This window comes from Telmatherina bonti, assembly GCF_933228915.1.
Source record: "Telmatherina bonti genome assembly, chromosome: 10".
NCBI lineage: Eukaryota > Metazoa > Chordata > Actinopteri > Atheriniformes > Telmatherinidae > Telmatherina > Telmatherina bonti.
This window is the reverse complement of record NC_136628.1, coordinates 7,813,108-7,836,200: the sequence shown is the minus strand read 5'-3', so window position 1 is coordinate 7,836,200 and position 23,093 is coordinate 7,813,108. Positions and strand designations below refer to the sequence as shown.

At 39.1% G+C, this 23,093-nt stretch overlaps 1 protein-coding gene across 1 annotated transcript in view; it reads right to left on the bottom strand.

Moving 5' to 3' along the window:
- Window positions 1-354: 354 nt before the first annotated feature.
- doc2b (double C2-like domains, beta) overlaps window positions 355-23,093 on the bottom strand; it is a gene marked incomplete at its 3' end in the record, with an annotated part of 203,611 nt that continues 180,872 nt past the window's right edge. Inside the window, exons 7-10 of the mRNA XM_079248261.1 lie at window positions 15,257-15,414; window positions 8,573-8,654; window positions 5,875-5,971; window positions 355-488 (exon numbers count right to left, since the gene is read on the bottom strand). Of these exons, the coding sequence (XP_079104387.1) occupies window positions 355-488; window positions 5,875-5,971; window positions 8,573-8,654; window positions 15,257-15,414 (471 nt within the window). The remainder of the gene's footprint in view (window positions 489-5,874; window positions 5,972-8,572; window positions 8,655-15,256; window positions 15,415-23,093) is intronic.

Genomic DNA, 23,093 nt, shown 5'->3' with positions numbered 1-23,093 from the left:
AAGCAATTGCTCTTTTTATCTTCACTGATCATGCGAGAAAGCTGAAAATCCTAAAAATCAACACTGAAATCCGCCATCGTTCATTTCGATGGTTGAACATCTCCTGGAAGAAAAACAGCTGAGAAGCTGTGAATCTGTTGCGTTTGTGGAAGATGTGAAACATAAGATTTGGATATTTTTAGCTAAGCCCTGCTGATGGGAAAGATATTCCCAAAGAGAGGTGTGAGGTGTCGCTGCGGCCGACATGAGGGGAAGAAGAAGCTGGACGGAGTTTAGAAGATGAAGGCAGGAGTCCTATTGGGTGCAGCCAGGTGGGGCTGGATGGGGGGGGCAACAGTTTGGATCGCAGGGTCTTCAGTCATTTAATGTGCCAGGTAATTCATTGGTCAGCGTGTGCCAGCGCTCTATTTTTTTGTCCTTGTTTTTGAGGCAGTCAAACCAGTGTTTGAGCCTCTCTCCATTTGCATTGATACCCAGAGATACACCACCTGAAAGACAGAACACAAAAAGGTTTGTTAGCACAAACATCGAATCAGCCAATCACATGGCAGCAACTCGACGCCATGTGGACACGGTGAAGATGACTCGCTGAGGTCCAAACTGAGCATCAGAATGAGGAAAAAAGGAGATTTACAGGCAGAATATGTAAGATTTCAGGGCGATTCTTTCCACCACCAGGTGGCAAACACCAGGTTGTGAGCAAAACCACAAAACTGCTACCTCCACAAACGACCACAGGTTGGCAGTAATGAGCAAAACTCACCCCTCCTCCTTGCCAGCTCCAATGAGGGCAGGAATCGCTTGTGAGCCGTAGCTCAGAGCCGCTCTGCAATAAATGGGCTTATACTCCCCCTACTGGTGGAAAAAAGTACTTTTTTTTTTTTTTTTACTGGTCAGAAAACATTCAAGAAGGGTTTTTGTCATTAATTAAACTTGTAATTTAATAACGCATCAAATGTGGACAGACTGGAACCTACATGTTTAAAAAAACTATCTAATTATGACTTTAGTTATTTTTATTAGTTAATTTATTTTGAAAATATTGAAAATCTTACATACTCTACCTTTAAGTGAACGTAGCGTGGTTGTTGGTCTGAGTATTTACTGAGATTTTCACACACAACCATCTCTAGTGTTTACAGAGAAGGTCTGAAAAATATCCAGCGAGCAGCAGCTGTCTGGACCAGAATGTCAGAGATCTGATGAGTCTCCAGTTCAGCTCCACATTCACATGGTAGGATCAGAATCTGCTGGAAACATCATGACAACATGGATCCATCCTGCCGTCAGGATCAAGGCTTCAGGCTGCTGCTGGTGGAATGGTGGGGGGAGGTTTTCTTGTCCCACTTTAGTCCCCTTAGTACCAGTATGACATGGTTTAACCCACTGTTTCTCAACCACTGTAGTGTGCCGCGAGAGATTATAAGGTGTAACCTGAGAAATTACCCAATTTCTAATTGGTCTAAAAAGCAGCTCTGCGTTCATCCAAATATGTCCCAGTGAAAGATAATAAAATTCCATCTTCTTGTGTTTATCTGATTTCTATTCCAGAGGTTTGACAAGATGAACTTTATATTAATAATATGGATTTTTTTTCTTTTTTTATATATAAACATTTTGGTTTGTGGTGTGCCTTGTGATTTTTCAGTGAAAGAAGTGTGCCTTGGTGTAAAAAACCTTGAAAAACACTGGTTTAACCCAGTGGTTCCCAAACTGGGAGGCGGGCACCCCAGGGGGGTCCCAGGGTTGTCATAAGGCTAAATAAAACTTTTGGCACTGGACAAATTTATAAAAGTACCAATGATAAATGATGGTAAATCAACAATGGAGAAAACATGATGCAGCATATCTGCTCCTGCTTGACCAGGTAACGGTCAAGTAATAGTAATAATCAATAATGGGTAATGAAGAGACCACAGTCTTTAGCATGAATCAAAATATTATATTCTAATATGAACTATGAAGCCAAACAAGCTACAACACCACTTGGGGACTTTTCATCCTGAATACAAAGAAAATCCTGCAGGTTACTTTCGAAATAAACCATAAAATAAACCATCATATCTAGTTGTTTTACTAAAGTAGCATCGTCTCATTGAGAACTTGGCTCACCTGAAGAAGTTTCACGCTAAAGCAGAAGAATGGATCATAATACTGATACTAACATGGTTTTAACTACAATATAGTCACTAAACTAATGAGGAGGAGGAGGGGCCACGCCAGGGGAGGGGCCAAGGCAGGGGGAGGAGCCAAGACAGGGTGCTGCTTTCACATCCTGCTAGCTCCCCAACATTACCTACCCCAGCTTTAAGACAGATCTGCAGGAAAACGGGGGTCCAACTGGTTGTGGTGAGGTGACCCTCATAAAGTTTAAGTCTAAGTGACTCACTGCCAGAAACTGTCTGAGAGCAGCTACGACTGAAACCTTTAGGCCAGAAACGCACTAGCAGAAGCTTCAGAACAAAGACGGATGTGTAAACTCCAACATTTTATAAATGATGAGATAAGTCATTAAGCCAACAGTTATTAACATTAATGAGTAATTAATGGACAGCGTTTGGCTTTTTAACACCCAATCCTTTTTGTAGAGCAAGCGATTGTTATGCTGGGAGAAAATTATTTTTAAAATGTTGTTTTTATTAATGACTAATGGGATATCTGGGGATATTTAGCACATGGGTCACTTACTACCAAGTGGAACTAAATGATTTATACGTCCCTCAATAAAAGGGATGAGAGTTTAAAATACACATAAAGTAAAAATACGTCCTGAATGAGAAATGATGTTGTTTGTTGTCGCAGTATGTTTGTTCGGCTTTGTTGCCTGAGGCGTGCTGTAATCTATCCAGTGATTTAACTCATGTAGGATGCAAGCGGTTGGTAGCTGAATTCCAGACGTGTAAATCACAAAGTTGTTTGTATCGTTGTGTCCTTTTTGTCTTTTAAATGGAAAAACAAACCAAAAACACTTGAACTAAGGGAATTTTTTTGGGTGTGAGGGCACAAAAAGTGATTCTGGGACAGAAGTCGTCTTTTGGGACGTCACTGGTCTGACTTCCTGACAGGAGTCTTTGGCCGCTTGTTTAAGAAATTTAAGAAAAGAAAAATCAGTGAAAACCTTTCTTCCCCATTCCTCAGCGAGCAAAGCTTGATGCACTGATTTTCTGAGATCCTGCTCACTTGTGGTCTTCTTTGTGGATAAAACAGAACAAAGTGTCATGGACGTGTCCCTCAGAAACCTTCAGCCTAGCTGTTCTGTCATGCTATAGCAAACACAAAAAACCCAACTTATTTGGGCTTAAAATACCTTCAGATACAGATTTTTCTGTGACACGGGACTAAAAAAGCCTCTGATGAGTCGACCAAACCACCCAAGTCTGAGCAAGACCCGGACGTTTATACCACAGACGGTTTGCTCATAGACGTCGCTCATAGGTTTCTGAAGAGATGACCTGCAGTTCGGTGGGCGGTTCCCACCGTCGCTACCTTGGCAGCGCCACACGTTTAACACTGCCAGGTAAAATACATAAATTCCTTTCATTTCCTCTTTTTTCCTCTTCCCCTTGCCAGGTCCAGCTCGGCCATATCAAGCCTGACAATGATTGCAAATTAAAAAAAGGAAAAAAATTAATAAAATACTTATCATAATAATAAATATATTCACATTATCAAGGGCAGCTATATATGTGAGATGTCTCCCTTGACAGAGCAAATCTGTCTGGCAAAAATATGGCATGCAGATTGTTGTTCTGTATGCTGAGATGCTGGACGGGACAGGTTAAAAAAAAAAAACAGAAAAAAAAAACATAAATTGGGCAAAGAGATGGAGCTGAGAGGGGAATAGTGAGCAGGGTGGTGGATGATTGACACTATACGACAACCTCTAGCGGTCAAAAGTGAAGCCTATCAGGAAGTGCATAAAACTGCAGTTCCCCCTTCATCCACTAGGGGCTACAAAACAGAGCAAATCCCCATAGACTCCCATGTTAAAAAGACCAACTTCACAGCAGAAATAAACATGTTTAAAGCCTGGTACAAAAATCCATTTTAGGTTTTTATCTCTTTACTTTGACCAAATCCCATTTATTCCCATGAAATGAAGTGTGTTAGTTGTTTGTGAAATACAGAAACAGTATAAGACTTTTGTTCATAGCACACTATTCTCAATTGAGACTCAAGTTTTGAAACAACTTTTGGGGGGGAAGTGTTGATGCTGTGGAGGGAGTTAGACACTATCATGGTGATATGTGTGCTTTGTGCTTACAGCATTGGGACTAATGAATAGTTTATTTGTCACTTTACATATTTTGATTTTGCAAATGTTTTTCTTTGAACTTTTAACCAGCTTTTATGTCCAGGTTTTGTCTGACATATTTTCAATGTGGTCTATAGCAGGAATAAACTTGCTTTTTAATGTTGCATTGACATAGGCAACCAGCTCAATTATGAGTGCAATTGTTTATCCACATTTCACATTTCATAAATACCAAGACAGTCAAACTGTCAGAATTTTCTTGTCAGAATAAAATATGATATTTTGGTTGTAGAAACAAAGAAAATATAAACAATCCATGTTTTCTTCCTTAAGAACATCTGACAGATGACTCCTGGATCTATGTTTGGTCAATATTTTCATTTTGGATTGATGCTGTTGAAGCATCAGTGGACTTTTACATCCCTACTTTGCCCAGTTTAGTAAATCTGGACCAAAGACACATGGCTCAAAGTAAGTTCTTAATGGGATAAAAGCTTTCTAAATGTAGATGAGATGCTGTAAAGCAGGTTAAAACATCAACGATTGGACTGGCGGGAACACTAGCAGTGGGAGAAAAAATCATTTCACATAAAAATTTCTATTTTTCATTTTCTCTCCAGCAGAGGTCGAAATGTTTTTCTTTGACTGTCCAGTAGCGTGACTTTTTTATCTGTTTTGGAAAACACTTGAACAGAAGATGGAGAATGGCGGACAACCTGCAGAAACATGCAGAGATAAATTCTCCACCATCACATTTTACGTCAAAACTATGGAAACATTTTGGACATTTTGCTTTGAAGGGAAAAGCAGAGCTGGACAAGTCAAAAGCTGTTTGTAAACTCTGTAATGCATCTGCGCCGTACTGCAGTAACACGACTAATGCTACTGTCCGCCTAGCAAGACGCCATCCTGAAGTAAATGCTGCGCTAACAGCCAAATGTACGGCAGCAGGAAGCCAACAAACACTCGAACCAGCACTTTTATATCCAGCTCAGGCTTTTGAAATAAGAGTATAACTTCAAACAGCTGCTTCAGTATGGAGAAGAGTCGTTTTTTCTCAAAATAATAAGATAACTATCTTGTTATCACGACAAAACAAAGTCGGTTATCCCATGATAAAGAGATAATTATCCCGTGATCTCCAGATAACAACGTTAAAAAAACGCGACCACGACCTCGGCTTCCGTAGTTCAGATATATTGCTGCTGAATAAATCTTAAAAACTGACACAGAGTTGATTTTATTATTAGGGAAATCTGCTTGTGACACTGCACATCCCAAAGCTGCTCTGCCGGACTGAGATCTGTATGTCATCATGCAACTTACTCACATGGTCTTCTACTCAAACTAAAAATCAGCATCACTTCGGAATCACAACTGGAGTCTGAAACATCGTGAGAAAAGCATATTGTCCCGGCCCCAATGAAAACACGGCAGGCCGGCTTAGTGCTGGCTTGCATCTCAGCTGCCAGGCTTAGCGAGGGCTAAGCAGATGGCAGACTCAGCTGGACAGAAGGCCAGATGTGCTGATGAAGCTGCTGAATAGCAGTATCGTTAATTCATCTCTTTGTCCCACAGCATCAAATCTGATGGAAGCAGAGCTGGTGTGCCAAACTCACCTATGAAGTCGTTTGACTTTCCGATGTCGTAGTCCCACACCGTCACCTCCAGAGTCTTCTTGGTGAGGTCTGCGTATTTTATGTCATAACTGAATTCCTAGAAAAAAACGAAACAGGAGGAAATAAAATATGTAGTTGGGTATAATCACATGTTTAAACACATTATCTACTCATATTTACAGATTGTGAAGTTAGATTACTTTTTTTTTAAAAGTTTACTTAGATTCCCATTAGCTTGTAGCAGCTAGCTGCAGCTATTCTTCCTGAGGTCCTTAGTTACATACAATAAAGATTACATGTATTCATGTTCATATTCACCTACCAATATACATATCCTTATACATACATGAATACACGCACATACACATGTACTGTATAGATACAAAGGAATATCCATACACAGTGGTGTAGTCCAGGGTATATACTGGTATAAAGAGTATACCCATTTCTTTTTCAGTCAAGATTGAGTAAACCCACTTCTAAACCCCCATGTGATGCTGATTTTAGAGTTACTAACATTCCTACACTTGTACCTACATGGTCCAGCAGCTCAGCGTAGGTTACCTATGCTACACTGGTGCAGTTAACCATCAGCTGCATTTACTTTAGTCTGAACATAGACATAATAAAATACATGCATATATGTCTATGAACCTGTCTCTCACTCATCTTTGTGCCAGTATTGGTTTAGTCATTTCACAACTCTTCCTCCCTGCAACCGAAGAGTAGAAATTATGGGACAATAAACAAATATACTGACGGAGTTTTGGGGAAAATTAAATACTTACACATACGTCTTACATGTCAATTTTTCTATTAAAAAAAAAAGTGTTTTCTGGACTACTTTTTCAGTTTTTTCAAAAAAGGGCAAAAAATCAAGAGTATACCCACTTCTTGTGGGACCATTACACCACTGTCCATCCATAAATACATACATATACATACAAATATGTACATACACATATACATATACAGACAACTGCATGTGCATATCTAGATTCATACAGATTTAGCAATTCAATTATTAAACAGATACTGATGTAATGTTTTTTTTTTTTTAACTCAATAATACCATTTACTGTTGGTAAATGATTTGGTAAATGATTCATAGAAGTTGTGCTTCAGCATGTAAAAGACAAAAACTGCTTTGGGTCAGTCAGTCTGCTCACCGTCTCCTCATAAAAGAAACAGAAAAAAAGCTGTTTTTGTTTTTTTTTTTCCATATATGAATTATAAAAGCACCACAATGTTATTCTGCACTTCTGTCAAGTTCAATTAAGGCTTCAGCTCCACTTATAACCAAAGCCCTGATATGGAGGATGACCCTGCTGCTTGTCTCTGACAGAAAGGCCAAGAGGTGATGGAAAAATATGGGTGCCAAAAATGTCAAAGGAAATGTCAAGCTGCTGGCTTGTGGGAGTGTTTGGCCAGGGATGTTCACTTGTGTACAGATAGATAGTTCTTGGTAAATTGTATTAAAGCCTATAAAACAAGGGAAAACATGGAGTCCCAGAGAGACACACGGCATTTCATACTTCATGTCATTGTTTTGGTTCGCAACGAGGCGTCTGGGCTCTCCCTCTCTCTCCTTTCCTTTTTTTTTTAACCATCTGTGCTAAATGCAGGTTAAATAGCTGCTTATTTGTTCATTCAGCAGGTGACATGCATTCACTATTCATTATGACATGGCAGACTCTAAATTAACAACCACCAACCTGCTAAATGTGGGTTAAAATTCAGTTTGTTGGGTATAAAGAAAACATCTGGGACATCTTTGCAGGTGATGAATGAAGCAAATCACGACATAAACACTGTCCCAGGAGGTATCATACATCTGCTGGCTGTGCATGGTGTTGCTCTGATCCTCCTGTCAGATGTAAACCTGAAATCAAATTGTCAGCCCTGTTGCCACCCCCCATTCTGACTGGTGGCACATGAAGTTTATCAGTCACCGACATGCAAACACCTGTCAATCGACCATGGTAGCTTGGTCCTTTTAGAGTTTTAAACTCAACTATCACTGTAATAATCAAACAGGAGTTGTAAGAATTGATATATGGTAAGTTGGGTGCACATTTAGGCTTACAGGTATGAGGAACGTGACCACATGTTGGCAGTCCGGTAGTGTGTGTGTCACACCGTTCAGCTCTGGAGCATGCAGTAGGGTCAACGCAACATAGTCAGTTTGTATTGTATTTATATTCATAGCACAGCCTTCCAGCATTTTTGGAAGTGGGATTGTGTAATTATAAATTATTATGTAATTATTGAAATACAGTTATTATTATAACTATTTTTAACAAGATGCAAAAAAATATATGGCTCTTCTGCAAACTTGGAAAAATTATGGACTTTTGGTTGCAGAACCAAGACAACATTTATTTTAAACAGGAGTCAAGTGTAAATATTAAAGATATTTCCAGTTTGTCTCCAGTAAGACTTGACTGAGCAGGACTTAAATGACATATTCCATCTCGATCCAGAGACAGCTCTGGCTCCGCTGCTCCTTCAGAAATATCGTCTCATGGTGAATGAAGAAAAATGTGTTCGTTTTCAGCCTGGCAGCTGTGCCCTCCCTGCCGGTTCTGGGGTTATCCAGGGGTGCTGCTCACCAAATAAAGGCAGCAAAATAAATAAAGCAGCAAAATAAAGTGAAAGTGGAGCTGCGCAGTTTTACAACAGAAGCCGTGTTTTATACCTCATTGAACTCAGGATTGAGTGTCTTCTTTTTCACAGCAGTCTTGTGCTTTGACTTTTTGTTCTCATCGGGCTTCAGATACCTGGAAGAGAGAGGCAGAACAGGGATTTAATACAGAACTTACATCTGTCTGAGAATACAGCATCGTTCTGTGTCTCTGGACTGGTATACTGTTCTGTCCTCCAGGGGGTGCTGTTGTACTGCCCTAACTTTCACCATACTGATACTTTACTGCATTATTCTCACTAATTACAACATATTTAGACTTTGCGAGGATTTTAATTAGTGCAGAAAAATTAAGTTACAGATATATTTTCAAATGCCATCTTATCACATGGTCCAGGCTTTTCTATCTTAGGGAGGTCATCATCACCATCAAGTCTGTGTCTACTGGGTGGATTTTCAGTCATAGTCTGGAAACCGTTTCTTATTCTTAGCCTGCCTTTATATTTCAGGTGGGCAAGCTGACAGAAACATCTGTCAGTAAAATACAATATATTGTAGAATAGAAGAATTGTAGAAAGAATTGTAGAAACATGAGAAGTTTGTTCAAACACCAGGAGCCTGGATGTGTGTGAGTTTATTCTAATTTACTGAGGTGTTGCTGGAGCTTTTAAAACAGAAGAGAAGAAATGCATCGCTGTGTTATGCGTCGCCATTCATGTGCTTGGACTGCAGTCAGTGGTGTAAACAGCTTCTTGGTGCCACTGTTGCCCTGGGTGCAGGGATGTGTGTTTAAGAATGTATGCGTGTGTGAAGGTTAGACATTTCCCTCAGTTCTGCCTCCATAAATTATGCAAAAGGAAGGTTGAAGTTATCTCCAACCCTGAGCAGATGACTCTGTTGGGCAACTCTCGTCTTTTAGAAAGTGGACATTTTTCTGCTAATGTGGTTCATAGCCATGTTGTGGATTTCTCTGCAGTTACAGAAGCTCATCACATCCCTCTTTTTTTCTCTGCTCAATGGATCCACATGGGCTGGAATTTCCCAAGACAGACCAGAGACATGAAGGGAAAATAAGTGGCTTGATGCTTGCCAACTGTGCCCAGGTGGGGGGGTCAGGAGATGAAATTATTATTGATGAGTATATTGCAGTGAAGCTAATTGTTGTCAAGTAACAGGAGCACCGAGTTTGGATGCAAAAGAAGACTCTAGTGTGGAATATAATTATCTTAATTGTAATTTCATTGAGTGCGTTTTGTCATAATGTTGCAGTTTGGCTGCAGAAACTTTGGACGGAAACATGTGTGATCTTAAGTTATGCAGCTCCTGACGTCTGACCTTGGTGAAATGCATTTGTCATTGACTGAAAAGCCATTAAGAAGGGCATCTACTCATTTCTCATGACCACCTCGTTGACTAATGCATGTCTTGAAACGCCACATGCATTTTAAGCACGTGCACGCCATTAAACGCCCAATACAGCAAACCACTAACCGTCCAGGTGACAGCAGCGGCTGCTGGTAGATGCAGTGCTGTTTATCTGGCGGCAGATACATTTCCTGTGTTCCCGCTCACACGACTCACTCAGTCAATCTATTATAATCTGCACCGTGCCCTTCAAGCTTGACGGAGATTTTCTCAACCTCAGACTGTTGGAAAATTGTTGCCAGCCCCTCTCTTCTAAAACGCTTTTGTTCTCAGGGCGTGCACAGCAGACTCGGAAATTAATTGCACTTTCATTGCTCAGCCAGATGAAAGACTTAGGAAATGTTCAGGTGTGATAAATAGGACTCCCTTCAAATTACAGTCCTGTGGATGGCCTCAGTGCTGTCTCTCTTGCTGCTGATAATCACAGGTAATTTTCTGCTACGACGTCATCTCTGCCAGATAAACCATTCAAACGCTCGTACATTGTCTCGTAGAACCACTAAAAATAGCATCAGTACAAGCATCTTGTGTTCGGAAATGAAATGAACAAATCTCATTGTAAGCTTTTAAACATATAAATCTGTTTGTGTTTATTTTACAAATGCTCATTTTTGGAATGTTTGTGGACTGATCGTTTTTTATCTCACAAACCTGAAGCACTAATGGTCAAGTTATCATGAAATTTGGCATGAATATTCACATCCCCCGGCACGTTATTAACGCCTCTGGTGACCCTTCTACTGGTGAAATCATGCGCTGACACCAAGCGGCAACCTCCGGCGGTTAAAAGTGAAGCCTATGCGGAAGTGCATAAAACTGCAGTTCCCCCTTCATCCACTAGGGGCTCCAAAACAGAACAAATCCTATTGAACCTAAAAATCCATTTTAGGTTTAATAGGTCAGGTTTCCACGGTGGTACAGTGTGTAGCACTGTGGCCTCACAGCAAGAAGATCACTGGTTCGATCCTTGGCTGGTTCGGTCAGTTTGCATGTTCTCCCCACCATTTTGGTTACTAGACAATTGGTTACTCTAAAGGTGTGAGTGGTTGTTCGTCTCTGTGTGGTCCTGCGATGGACTGGCGAACTGTCCAGGGTGTACCCTGCCTGTCACCCAAAGCCAGCTGGGATGGCGACCTTCCACGCGACCCTGAATTGGATTAAGCGGTTCAGAAAATGAATGAATGAAAGGTCAGGTTTACCTTCATGACAACTGTGGGGGGAGTGAATTTTTTTCTAACTCGCCCGTTTAAAAGTAATTTAATCTTGAAGTTCGGCATATTTAGGGGCGTGTCCTTTTGATTGACAGGTACCCGATCTCCCGCTTCACGTAAGAAGAACGTAGAACAGCTGCTGTTTTTAGCTGGTTAACAACGTGACTTAGCTTTAGCCCGCTCACCTCCGTTAGCTGGTTAGCTCCCATTATCTCGGGTTAGCTGGGTTAGCTTTTGGCTACAGAAAACTTGGAGTTCACTCGATGTCAATCATCCACCATTACGCTCACGGCCCCCCCCTCTCAGCTCCATCTCTTTGCCCATATTTGTATTTTCCGGGCAAGACAACAAGATGGCGATGGTAGGAACCGCCCACTGAGCTTCAATTTAGCTCTTCAGAAACCTACGGGTGACATCATGGAGGCTCCGTCCATCTCTTTATATACAGTTTATGGCTGACACCCATGAAATCGGTGCCTCGAAGTTTTAACAACAAAACTGAACAGTTCTAATTTGTTTGGGAAAGATAAATTCAGGACAAATCAAAATGTGAAGTCTGGAATCACAAATGAAAACATGGAAATGTTCAATTTTCCACTACAAGTTAATGGAAAGCAGGATACATTAGAAAATCAGTTCTGAATGAGGAAATGCAGACGTCATCACTGCCCAGTGGATGGTTTCTGTTTTTCAGACCATTCTCTAAGAATCCCAGTAGATTCTGAAGCATTCACACGAACAACCATGCTGCGTTTAAAGTCCCGTAAATCTCCTTCCTTCCTCATTATGATGCTCAGTTTGAACTTCAGCAACTTGTCTTCATCATGTCTGCGAAACTACATGACTATTGGTGATATGATATAAAAAAGACTTTTCTTTTCAGTGAAGCTTTTAATAAAATATAATTACATTAATAATTAACTTGTTTTAATATTTAACCCGTCTTTTATACCATGTCTTTCATTTCATCTTGTAGTGTCTTAAATTATCTAATTATTACATTATTTTATATGCTTTTCATCTTATTTGATTTATTTATTTATTTTATTTTATTTTTTTGTCATTTTTTTCACCTTAATGTGCAATATTTCAATTCCCATTGTTTTAATTTACCATTTGTGACTTGTGATTGTTAGAACAGCGCAGGTAAACATCATGTTATGTGTGTGTTTGTGTGCGTGCGAGTCATGTACAGTATGTGCATGGTGTGTGTGTCATGTTCAGTATGCGCATGTTGATTTGTTGGTTTGTGGTCTGGATGCTTTGATGGGTTGAGATGTTTTGTGGTTGTTTTTAATCTGAAGCATTTTGTTGAGCTTGATTGATGGAGTTGCTGCCATGTGATTGGCTGATAAGATTTTGTCATAACTGTCATAACAAGTGATTGGACGGTGGGTGTGCTGTGCAACACCTCCTCCATAGTGGGAAGGTTAACATCAGCTTGTAAATGAACAAAGTATTATTACAAATTAATTCTAATTTTACCCTAATTTATTACTGAACCAGTTTTCATGAAACATGATGTGTTATAAATGTAACATCATGCACGTTAATTCTATGGATTAAATTCAGTTACGGTCAGTTGATTTGAGGACATGAATTTAATTTCTAAATGTGCTGTTTTTCTTTTTGTTCTTTTTGTTGTTGTTGTTTCCCTCTACCAACACTGCTGATTCAAGTAAAATGGCTCCAGCAGCTTCTTTTCAACCTATTTATGACTTTCAGTCAGGTGTGTTGGAGCATGGAGACAACAAAAACCTGCAGGATAATACGGGCCCTTGACGACACTATGACTTAGTGTTTAAGATTTCACTACATTTCACTGCAGAATAAATAAAAACACTAATCTTTATGTATACGATGAATAAAGAAATGAAAATCTGCCTCATCAGTAAAGATCAGTTGTTTGATAAAAATCAATTCAGTACTTTTGGATATCAATATTATATATTCTCACAAAATATTGCACAATTTTGACGTATCAATCTTTTCTTACAGCCCTATACCATACCATACCGTACTGCACCGTACTATACAGTACTATACAGTACTATACCATACCATACTATACCATAGCATACCATACCATACCATACCATACCGTACTGCACCGTACTATACAGTACTATACAGTACTATACCATACCATACTATACCATAGCATACCATACCGTGCTGCACCGTACTATACAGTACTATACAGTACTATACAGTACTATACCATACCATACTATACCATAGCATACCATACCATACCATACCGTGCTGCACCGTACTATACAGTACTATACAGTACTATACAGTACTATACCATACCGTACTGCACCGTACTATACAGTACTATACAGTACTATACAGTACTATACCATACTATAACATACCATACCATACCGTACTGCACCGTACTATACAGTACTATACAGTACTATACCATACCATACTATACCATACCATACCATACCGTACTGCACCGTACTATACAGTACTATACAGTACTACACCATACCATACCATACCATACCATACCATACCATACTTTACCATACTATGTCATGCCATACCATACCGTACCATACTACACTGTACAACACTGTACCATACCATACCACACTATAACATAACATAACATACCAGGCCGTAACTATACCATACCATACCGTACCGTACCATACCATCCTATCCCATACCATACCATACCATACCATACCATACCATACCATACCATACCATAAAGAAAAAAACCCTTGGAAGCTTCTTCAGAGGGGCAGCAGCATCCTCTGCTACACTATCACAGAGAGAGCGCATGGAAAAACCTACCTTCCTACCTACAGTTAAGCTGTGTTGACAGTGAAGCAAATCCCCTGCAATGGTGGAATGATCATCAAGAAATGTTCCCAAACCTGAAAAATGTGGCAAAAAAGTTCCTCTGTGTTCCCGCCACTAGTTCCCCATCGGAAAGAGTATTTAGTACTAGTGGGAACATAGTTATGTGCCATCGAGCATCTCTCAAACCCGATGCTGTTGATAGACTTGTGTTTTTAGCCCAAAACCTATGAACAACCTAGCATGCTCTGGTTGTTGGCACAAAGGTACAACACACCATGCACAAAATGTGACTATTTTTTTTACTTTTGGTTTATGCCACAAGAAGAAACCCCCTCCAAAAATGTTGTGAACTTTTCATTTTCACTTTATTAGGCAGCTAATTTTCATTTTACTGTTTTTTGAAAATCTGTGCATTTTTTTGTGTTATTATAGTAACTCGATTATATAAGAAAGAACTTTAGTTTATTTATCATTTTATTTCTTACTGCTGTTATGCACTGCACAAAATGTGCACTTGAATTTATATTATTTTCATATATTGCATTTATTACATCATGCAAAGGCACTTTATGTTGTTTTAAAATTACATGTTTCTGCCACTGCTTTAACTGTTCAATAAATACGGTTTTGATCAATTTGCTTCGTTACAATTTCATCCTTTTAGCATGAATGTTTAAAAGCAGTATATCTTAATGCAGTATGAACAATTATGTTTTAATGTAGACACAAAATCATCTTACTAATGTGATTGTATGCACCAAAGGATTAATTCAAGGCTTAGGTAAGTATTGAGATATATATTGTACATCGTGACATGCCTTAAAAATATCAGGATATCACTAAAAGGTCGTATCACCCAGCCCTACCGTACCATATTGAATCGTACCATACCATACTGTACCGTAACCATACCATACCATACCATACCATACCATACCATACCATACCATACCATACCATACCATACCATACCATACCACACCACACCATACCATACCATACCACACCATACCATACCATACCATACCATACCATACCATACCACACCACACCACACCACACCACACCACACCACACCATACCATACCACACCATACCATACCATACCATACCATACCATACTATACCGTGCCTTACTGTACCGAACCATCTTTATTTATAGAGCAAGCATTTATTCAATGCTTAATAATTCTGGACTATTGTACCTTGTTATTTTACAACTTGTTGAATTGGTTGTCAGTTATAAATAATTTTCTCAGGATGTTTGCGGACTTACGTTTTGACATAGGGGTCGGAGAAGCCATTGGCGTCCATGGCAGCGAGGTGAGCACAGCGTATGATGCCCACCACCAGGCAAGACTTCTGCGTGTTGTATTTCAGAGAAATCATGATGCGTCCACGTTCCTCCAGAGACTTGTCCTCCGTCTTGTTGACCTGAAGGGTGAAAATGACCAGATTTAGGATTCAGAATCAGAATTCTCTCCCAAACACAATGGCTGCATTTCCATTACAGGTTTTTGCAAAAGTAAATATTTCGAAAATTCTAACAAAGTATGACTGTGATTTGCAGGTGTTTCCATCGGATGGTGTTTAGCCGCTTTAGCCAGCACCAGAAATAATATGGTCACGTGACACCCCTACATCACATCCGTTGATGAGTAAATGCAAAAAAAAAAAGAGTTTCCACCACACTTTTGCAGTATATTTTTGATATGGACATGTCTGACTGCCTGCTTCTATTTGGATCCCTTTATTTTCTATTATTGAACATGTAAATAGTCCACAATATCACAAGGTCAACAGAAAAATGCATCCATTTATTATAATTTCATAATTTCTTAAAATTAACTGGTAAAATTGAATTGACTTACTGTTCACATTTTGGCTTTTTTTTTCTTTTTTATTTCTCTATTTCTGAATTTAAATGTTTAAACTATGTAATTGTGTTTTATTTTTCAACTTTTTAATTTTTGTCTGCTGATCAGTTTGAAACGTCCTCAACAGAACCGACCAATCGGAGATGACCGTCCTTTAAAGGGGTGGAGCCTCTGAAAGATATGTCTTAACAGAGTATTTCTGATCAATGAAAGGTGCTGCAGCAAATAATATGTTAAGAAAAATTATGTTTACAGTATATTTTCAAGCATTTGATCTTACTCTAGTAGCCACGCAGAATGATTGTGTGGACCTGTAAGTTTTCATTAGATGGGCTCTTTAAACATTTTGTGACTCAGGGTTGAGCATTGTAATTACAATCTTGACGGCTGTGAGTCTTCAATAACAGCCAATCACTGATTGGCTGATTGATGCAGTTTCCACTGTAGATGATGAGTTAATGGCCTCATCAAAATTAATTGGCCGTGTTCTTTGAGACAAGAAAAACATCCAAAGCGACACGTGACCTGTGTGACAATTGTGCACGTGTTTTCATTGAATTTTTTAAATGTGGGTTGAATGCTTCATCCTAATAGAAACTGAAGACTTCATTTCCAATAAAGCTGTGAATAATTGTATGGCCGAGGGGCATCATCATCATCTGAAACCTTTTGCAACTTTACTCGCGCCACATAACCTCAATTCTACTGAGCGCCAGTCCAAAGATGATGTGCAACTTCACAAATTCACGTGGCGCACTGGAAAGTGATGTGATATGTCAAAGGCAGCTGAAGAGTTTCACTTTTTCTTTCCAGCAGCAATGAAAAAAAAAGCTTATATAGCACAGTGTCCACAAAAAAGCCACTCAAATGACTCCACTGGAAGCCATGTCTTTTAAGAGAAGACAGATTGTATTCTGCAAGCTGGTGACAAAAGATCCACTCATGTGCAGTTCGTGTTGAAATAAAAAGAAACTTTACTTTACAAGACTACAGCATCACACTCTGTGCGCACAGAAATACCACAAACACACAAATTCAGCATAAATCTCCCAAAATCTTGGAAGAAAACAGCCAAACATGAATGTGTGCAGCAATAGAAGAGAGACAAAATGCCTCTGTGTTCATAGAAACAGGAGTTAGTTATTATAACCTCAGAATTTATTAAATAAAAGCAAATCAACCTTTATGCTAGCGAATGACCTGTCATAAACATCTGATTTTAGGCGAGAATGACTATACCATGATGCGTTTAGGGACTTGAAAGACACATTGCTGTAAAAAGTTGGAAATTTGTGTTTGGTGGATTATTTCTCACTTTTAACAAAACTAACTGATGCTGTTTTATACATTGCTGGGAAGACTGATTGGTCGCCAAGAGGTATAATTTCTAAGTATTATTTATATGTGCAGTGATCAAGCTAAATATCTGATTAATGTTAGCAAGACACTGGAACTTATGTTTATGTTTAAAAATACAGCTAAAGCATTGAAACAGCAGGATAAAATAGCTATAAACTAAAAACAAAGAATAACATGGAGGATTTAAACTGAGTCACAATTTCATGAAAAGCCCACCCTGAACTAAAAAAAACAAGCAAAACTAGAAACACAAATCCAAAAAGACTTAAACTCAGCACAAGCAAAAGTCTAATAATATCACAATTTAATGATTTTTTAAACATGACCAAACACCAATCAGATGGTTTATTAGTAAAGCTGGTGGTGAAGTAGAGCTCTGCATGTGCTTGATATTCATCAAGATCTCATCATATCGAAGTAATCGTGCCTTTACATTGTTTACAGCCACCTTAGAGCACTTCAGCCTTTCTTGAGAGCAAAGCATGTAATTTGGCTTACGAAAATGACATACATGAATCCTCTGAAGAGCTGTCACAGCTTTGTTTCTTTCTCCACATTGCTAAGCCTACTTACTTAGAAATGCAATTTACAGGCAACACTAGCACTGTTCGCGACTCTTAGAATATGCCCTGGTTTTTTCTTACACCTCAGCACTTATTTTTAACCAACACATTGTTCTGGATAAGGCAGCTCATATCGGCTGGGCAAATGCACCAGGACTTAACAACTTCAAGCTTATCAAGAGCTGCTTGAAGTGAATGGCTGTTGGAAATGTGGGCATTTAGGCTGTGACTTAATTCAGTGGGGTGGGTGCTTTTTCACATTGATATTCATTAGTTTTTTGTGCCTCATTCTGCCACTCTGATTTATTATAAACTGCCAATTACTACCACACTGAAGGGAAGTTATAGATGTAAACACAGGGAAGACAAATATTTTTTACAAAGAGCATTTAAATTAAAAAAAAAAACCTTTTTGTAATTAAAAAAAAAAAAACCCAAAAAACAAGGCCTGTAAATTCTCAGATATGAACTATTGTTCCATGTTAAAGCTAAAAAGTTACGACAATGTGTAGTTTGTACATCACTGGATTGAGTGTCGTTAAAAGAAATGGTTATATGACAGCAATATTATTCTCATTATCATTAATGTTAACGACAACTGCTACCCTGCTTTGTATAAATCATATGGTTTGCTGTTATGTTGCACATGAACATCTGTGTTTCTTTACCTGCTTGGTCTTGAGAAACACAGACAGACGCTTAGCAATTAGCTTAGCTATGGCAAAATGTTTCAAACATGTACAATACACTAAACAATGGTGCGTTGTAGACACAGTTTGTTCATCAACACTGAAAACAATATCACAGCAAGGAACATCTGTACTTTAAGTTATGTTACCTGTTATGCTATACTTGCTAACTAAACAAGCTACCTTGGACTAGTAGTCTTAGCTGATTAGCCAACTTTAGTTTCATTAATTTGGCTAATCAGCTAACACTATAACTAATTCTTGACTTCAGCACAGGAAAACACAAACCAACAGATTATTTCCAGCTGGTTAAGCAGCACTTTATGCTGTCTATGAGGGGAGAATGTAAATCAGGCCCTCAGCTGACGAAGAGGGCAGTAGATCTGTCATTTAATTTGAAGTTAGCTGACGTTGAACAACAGCTAACTTCAAATTAAATGACAGCTAAGTCATTTATTTTGTGCATGACTTTTTAGCGAATAAATCCTCAGCACATTTTAGATCAGACTTATTAAATAAATAAATAATGATTGAATAAAAACAAGAGAGAGTGGTAACAAAGTGCTAATGTTGCTAAGTAACTGCTGGAGGTGTAAAAGAAAAAAGAAACTGGAAACTGTGCAAATTTGTTTTTTTTAGTTACCGTGTTTTTCTGCTGCATTGGAATGAATGGCAAAGAAAAAACCTATCTATCTATCTATCTATCTATCTATCTATCTATCTATCTATCTATCTATCTATCTATCTATCTATCTATCTATCTATCTGTCTATCTGTCTGTCTGTCTGTCTGTCTGTCTGTCTATCTGTCTGTCTGTCTGTCTGTCTATCTATCTATCTAACTATCTATCTATCTATCTATCTATCCATACATCCATCCATCCATCCATCCAACCAACCAACCCCCCTGTCAACACAAGATGTGGAAAACTCCGATCCTTTGTAATAAAAAAAAAAAAAAAAAAAACTAGCTCAACCCACCAAGAAGGAAGGAATAAATAAAAGCAGGCTTGTAGAAAATGCTCTGCACATCTAGATCTCAAGCTCGACAACAGCCTTTTTACTGTTCGTGGGAAGCGTTGCTCAACAATGTGTCCTGCGGAGTCCGCAGCAGGATACTAATCAGAGATCTCCAGGGAACTGACTCTCTCCACATGAATCACACATGACTTTTACAAGCAGTCCCCCTGGACTTGTGGAGTCGGCATCTATTTCATCCACAACGCCAACATGTTTCAGTTTACTCCCACATCCGTTCTGCTTCTCTTGTCTCCTGCAAACTTTCTGTGTTCAGGATGTCCCACTGTGGGCTCTGTGGGCTTCCTACAGGAAACTGGGATGGAGAGTCTGTGGAAAATGCCACTGGAACAAACCAGCCGAGCTCCTGTTATCAGTAAATTTGTAGTTGTGAAGAAAAAATCAATTTAAGAACAGAAATATTTATTTTTACTCCACATTACAGTCTAAACAAAACTGTAAACTGCCACCACTTGTCAAAAAGTATGCTCCCAAATCCATAAATCCTAAATGAGTTTCACTTTCCTCTGTGAAGTACGAACCTACATAGAAAACAAGTAGAGGGCAAAGCAGAATGTTTGGATACTGCAGACATACATGCAGGGCTGGATTAAAAGTGCACAGGCCCCTGGTCCCAGAGTGTTACAGAGGCCCCCTCCCCCACAGCAACATTGTAAAAATTCTGAATGATACGCTGTGAAACGACATTTCTAACATCTCTCAGCCAGTGGTATGATGCCCATTGGATAATCCAGCCTTGCATACATGACATACGGGGAGCTGTTGCATGAGGCAGCAATGTTTTACTGGGGGTTAAAAAAAAAAAAAAAAAAAAAAAAAAAGGATAAAATAGGATAAAAATAGGATAAAATCCTATTCTATTGATCAGAATAGGATAAAAATTATATATATATATATATATATATATATATATATATATATATATATATATATATATATATATATATATATATATATATTTATATATATGTGTGTGTGTGTGTGTGTGTGTGTGTGTGTGTGTGTGTGTATACTGCATATATATAGTATTTTCATAACATAAAAGCAAAAGGATCTTAATATTACATGTATTTCACAAGTACAAATTTATTGAAATAAATCTCATTAAATTATGTCTGGTCTATGCCTAGTCTAGAACCAGACCCAGAACCTCATCTGTTCACCGGATCTCTTTCTGTTTTAGCTGTTGTTTTTAGAGGTCTGTCTCATTTTTTGTGCTTTATGTGAAAACACAGTGAGAGAAGAGTGTCTTGGATTTTACAGTGTAAGCGTGCTAATTTTGTTCTTTTGTGCTAATTTTGGAAACAAAATTTACATTTTGACACTAAAATGTTTTTTGAGAAATTGTTTCCTAACAAAGAAACTGGTGTGCAGTGTTTTGGGAAATGTGTGCTTTGTGTGTTCCTATCTATTAATAAACACTGTAAATGTTTATTTCATTAAACGGTCCATTTTATGAAAAGCAGAACTGCTACTTTAGATTATTCTCTGAACATGTAAAATGCTGTAAAGTGCATGTTTGAGTGTGGACCTGATGCATGATCACGTTTTCTTGTGCTCACTTGTGTAAAAAGCATTTTTATACCACATTTAATTTGCCATGAGTGGGTGAGAATATTCCTGTAAAAACCCGATGAAATTGAGAAAAAGTCCACCCGTTATAGAAGCTCAGCTGGGACAAGTATTGTTCATGACTCCATGTTCGTTGTGACACTGGCAGAACATCAGTGCGTGACTTCAATAATTACTGTTGTGAAGAAAATTATCAGAAAAATCTGATTTATGTTTGTGGAAGAGAATTAAACCATGGACAAGTCTGCAGCTCTTAAAGCGTGTTCTCTTTTACTTTTACACACACATGCTAATCTTCCGCTGTCAAGTGCACACAGCTGCTTTGCAGTAATAGTACATCCATTCAAACAAAGACGCTGTCAGGAGTCCAGGAATATAAGGACTGAAAGGAAAGAAGGACGTAGAAACCTGCGGCTCTATGTCTTGATGATAACAATGTCTGCGCAGCCCACATGCAACGACATCCTCACTGCACTGTCTCCTGTAATATTTCACTCACAGATCTGAAAAGAACCTTTCCACCAACAACTGATGTAAACCTCACCTAATGAACTCCATCTAACATCACTAATCAGTCGGTTGTCAGCGTCTAAATGGCCGCTGCTCCTCATCCACAAAGGTCTGTGCTCCGTTCCATCTCCTTTAATGAGTCCCTCATCCACTTTCCATTAATCTACTCAAACATAAAATCACTTTACATAAGCAAACCCGCTGCTGTGACTACTGTTTACTTAACATTTCCCAGTAACATGTACCGCGGCTTGGGGGAGACAACTCTATTACGCTCAGCTAGACGATGTCCATTAATTGAATTTAATGCACAACGTAACAGGACATGTCCAACGTGAGGGTTTTAACGTAATTCTGAATAAAAGTAGCTGTAGTGCTAAACAGTACAGTGAAATATCCAGTATTCCTTCTTCTGTGATGGCTTCAAACATGTAACCAACGCAGTGATATGCCAGGCTGATTGACTGGTTCCTGCTACCGTACGGTCTCTGACAGGTTACCAGGGAAACAAGTACAACCTGCACAAGGGGCTCATAATATTCCACCATGAATGGGTTAAATGGGAACATTTATTTGACTGACTCGTATTTTAATGACTATGGAAAAAAAAAAAAAAAAAAGTGGTTTCTTCCAGTTCAATGTCCTGGGTGAACCTCCCAAAATGGATGCATAGTTCTGGCTCTGGGTTTCACCAGAGATCCTTCAGACCAACGCCGGTCAGAGTGAGAAAGAGGATGAGGAATTCCCTCACAAAGTGAGAGGAACTGAGGGGGGTAAAGAAACCTGAGGCTCAGAGGCTTAGCAGGAGGATGTGGCCCTCTGGGGATGCCACAACGTTTATTACAGCCAACAACGCTAATGGGATGCAAGCCCCAACATTCATAATGAAGCGAGGGGAGTGTGTAACCGGAGAAAAGGCGAAGGCAGCGCCAGGTGGCCCTAGAGGCAGCCGTCACTGCTGGGAGTGTAAATGGGCAGCAGCTTACTAACAGGCCTGGCACAAACAGATGATTGTGTATTTATGTTTGTGTCATGTTTACTGGTTTACTCATAACTGTAGTTTAATTTCCAATCATTTATGCTTTACAAGTTGTTTTTTTTTATGTGTCTGTGGCTTCCAGTCGATGCTTTATGGAATAAAGTGTCTGTTGTCAACAGTGCCCTGCTAAAGAAAACAATCTGACATGATGAAACCTGAAAGGTCTGAAGCAACTCAGAGCATCTTCATCATAACACATCATCCACCATCGTTTCCTTCCAAATCCGGTCATCCAGAGCCAGTGTCCCGCAGGCACTAGATGCTTCCCTGCAGCAACACGCCTGATTTAACAAAAAAAAAACCAAAGATCTCCTCAACCTGTGGAGTTCTGCGAAGTTCTGTTAATGATCCAATCATTTGAGTCAGGTGTTTCTGCAGGGACATGTCCGATACCTGCAGGACAACGGTCATCGAGGATCCCTGCCTTACAACATGAAAAGTTCAGTTTCTACAGCAGTGGTCTGCAG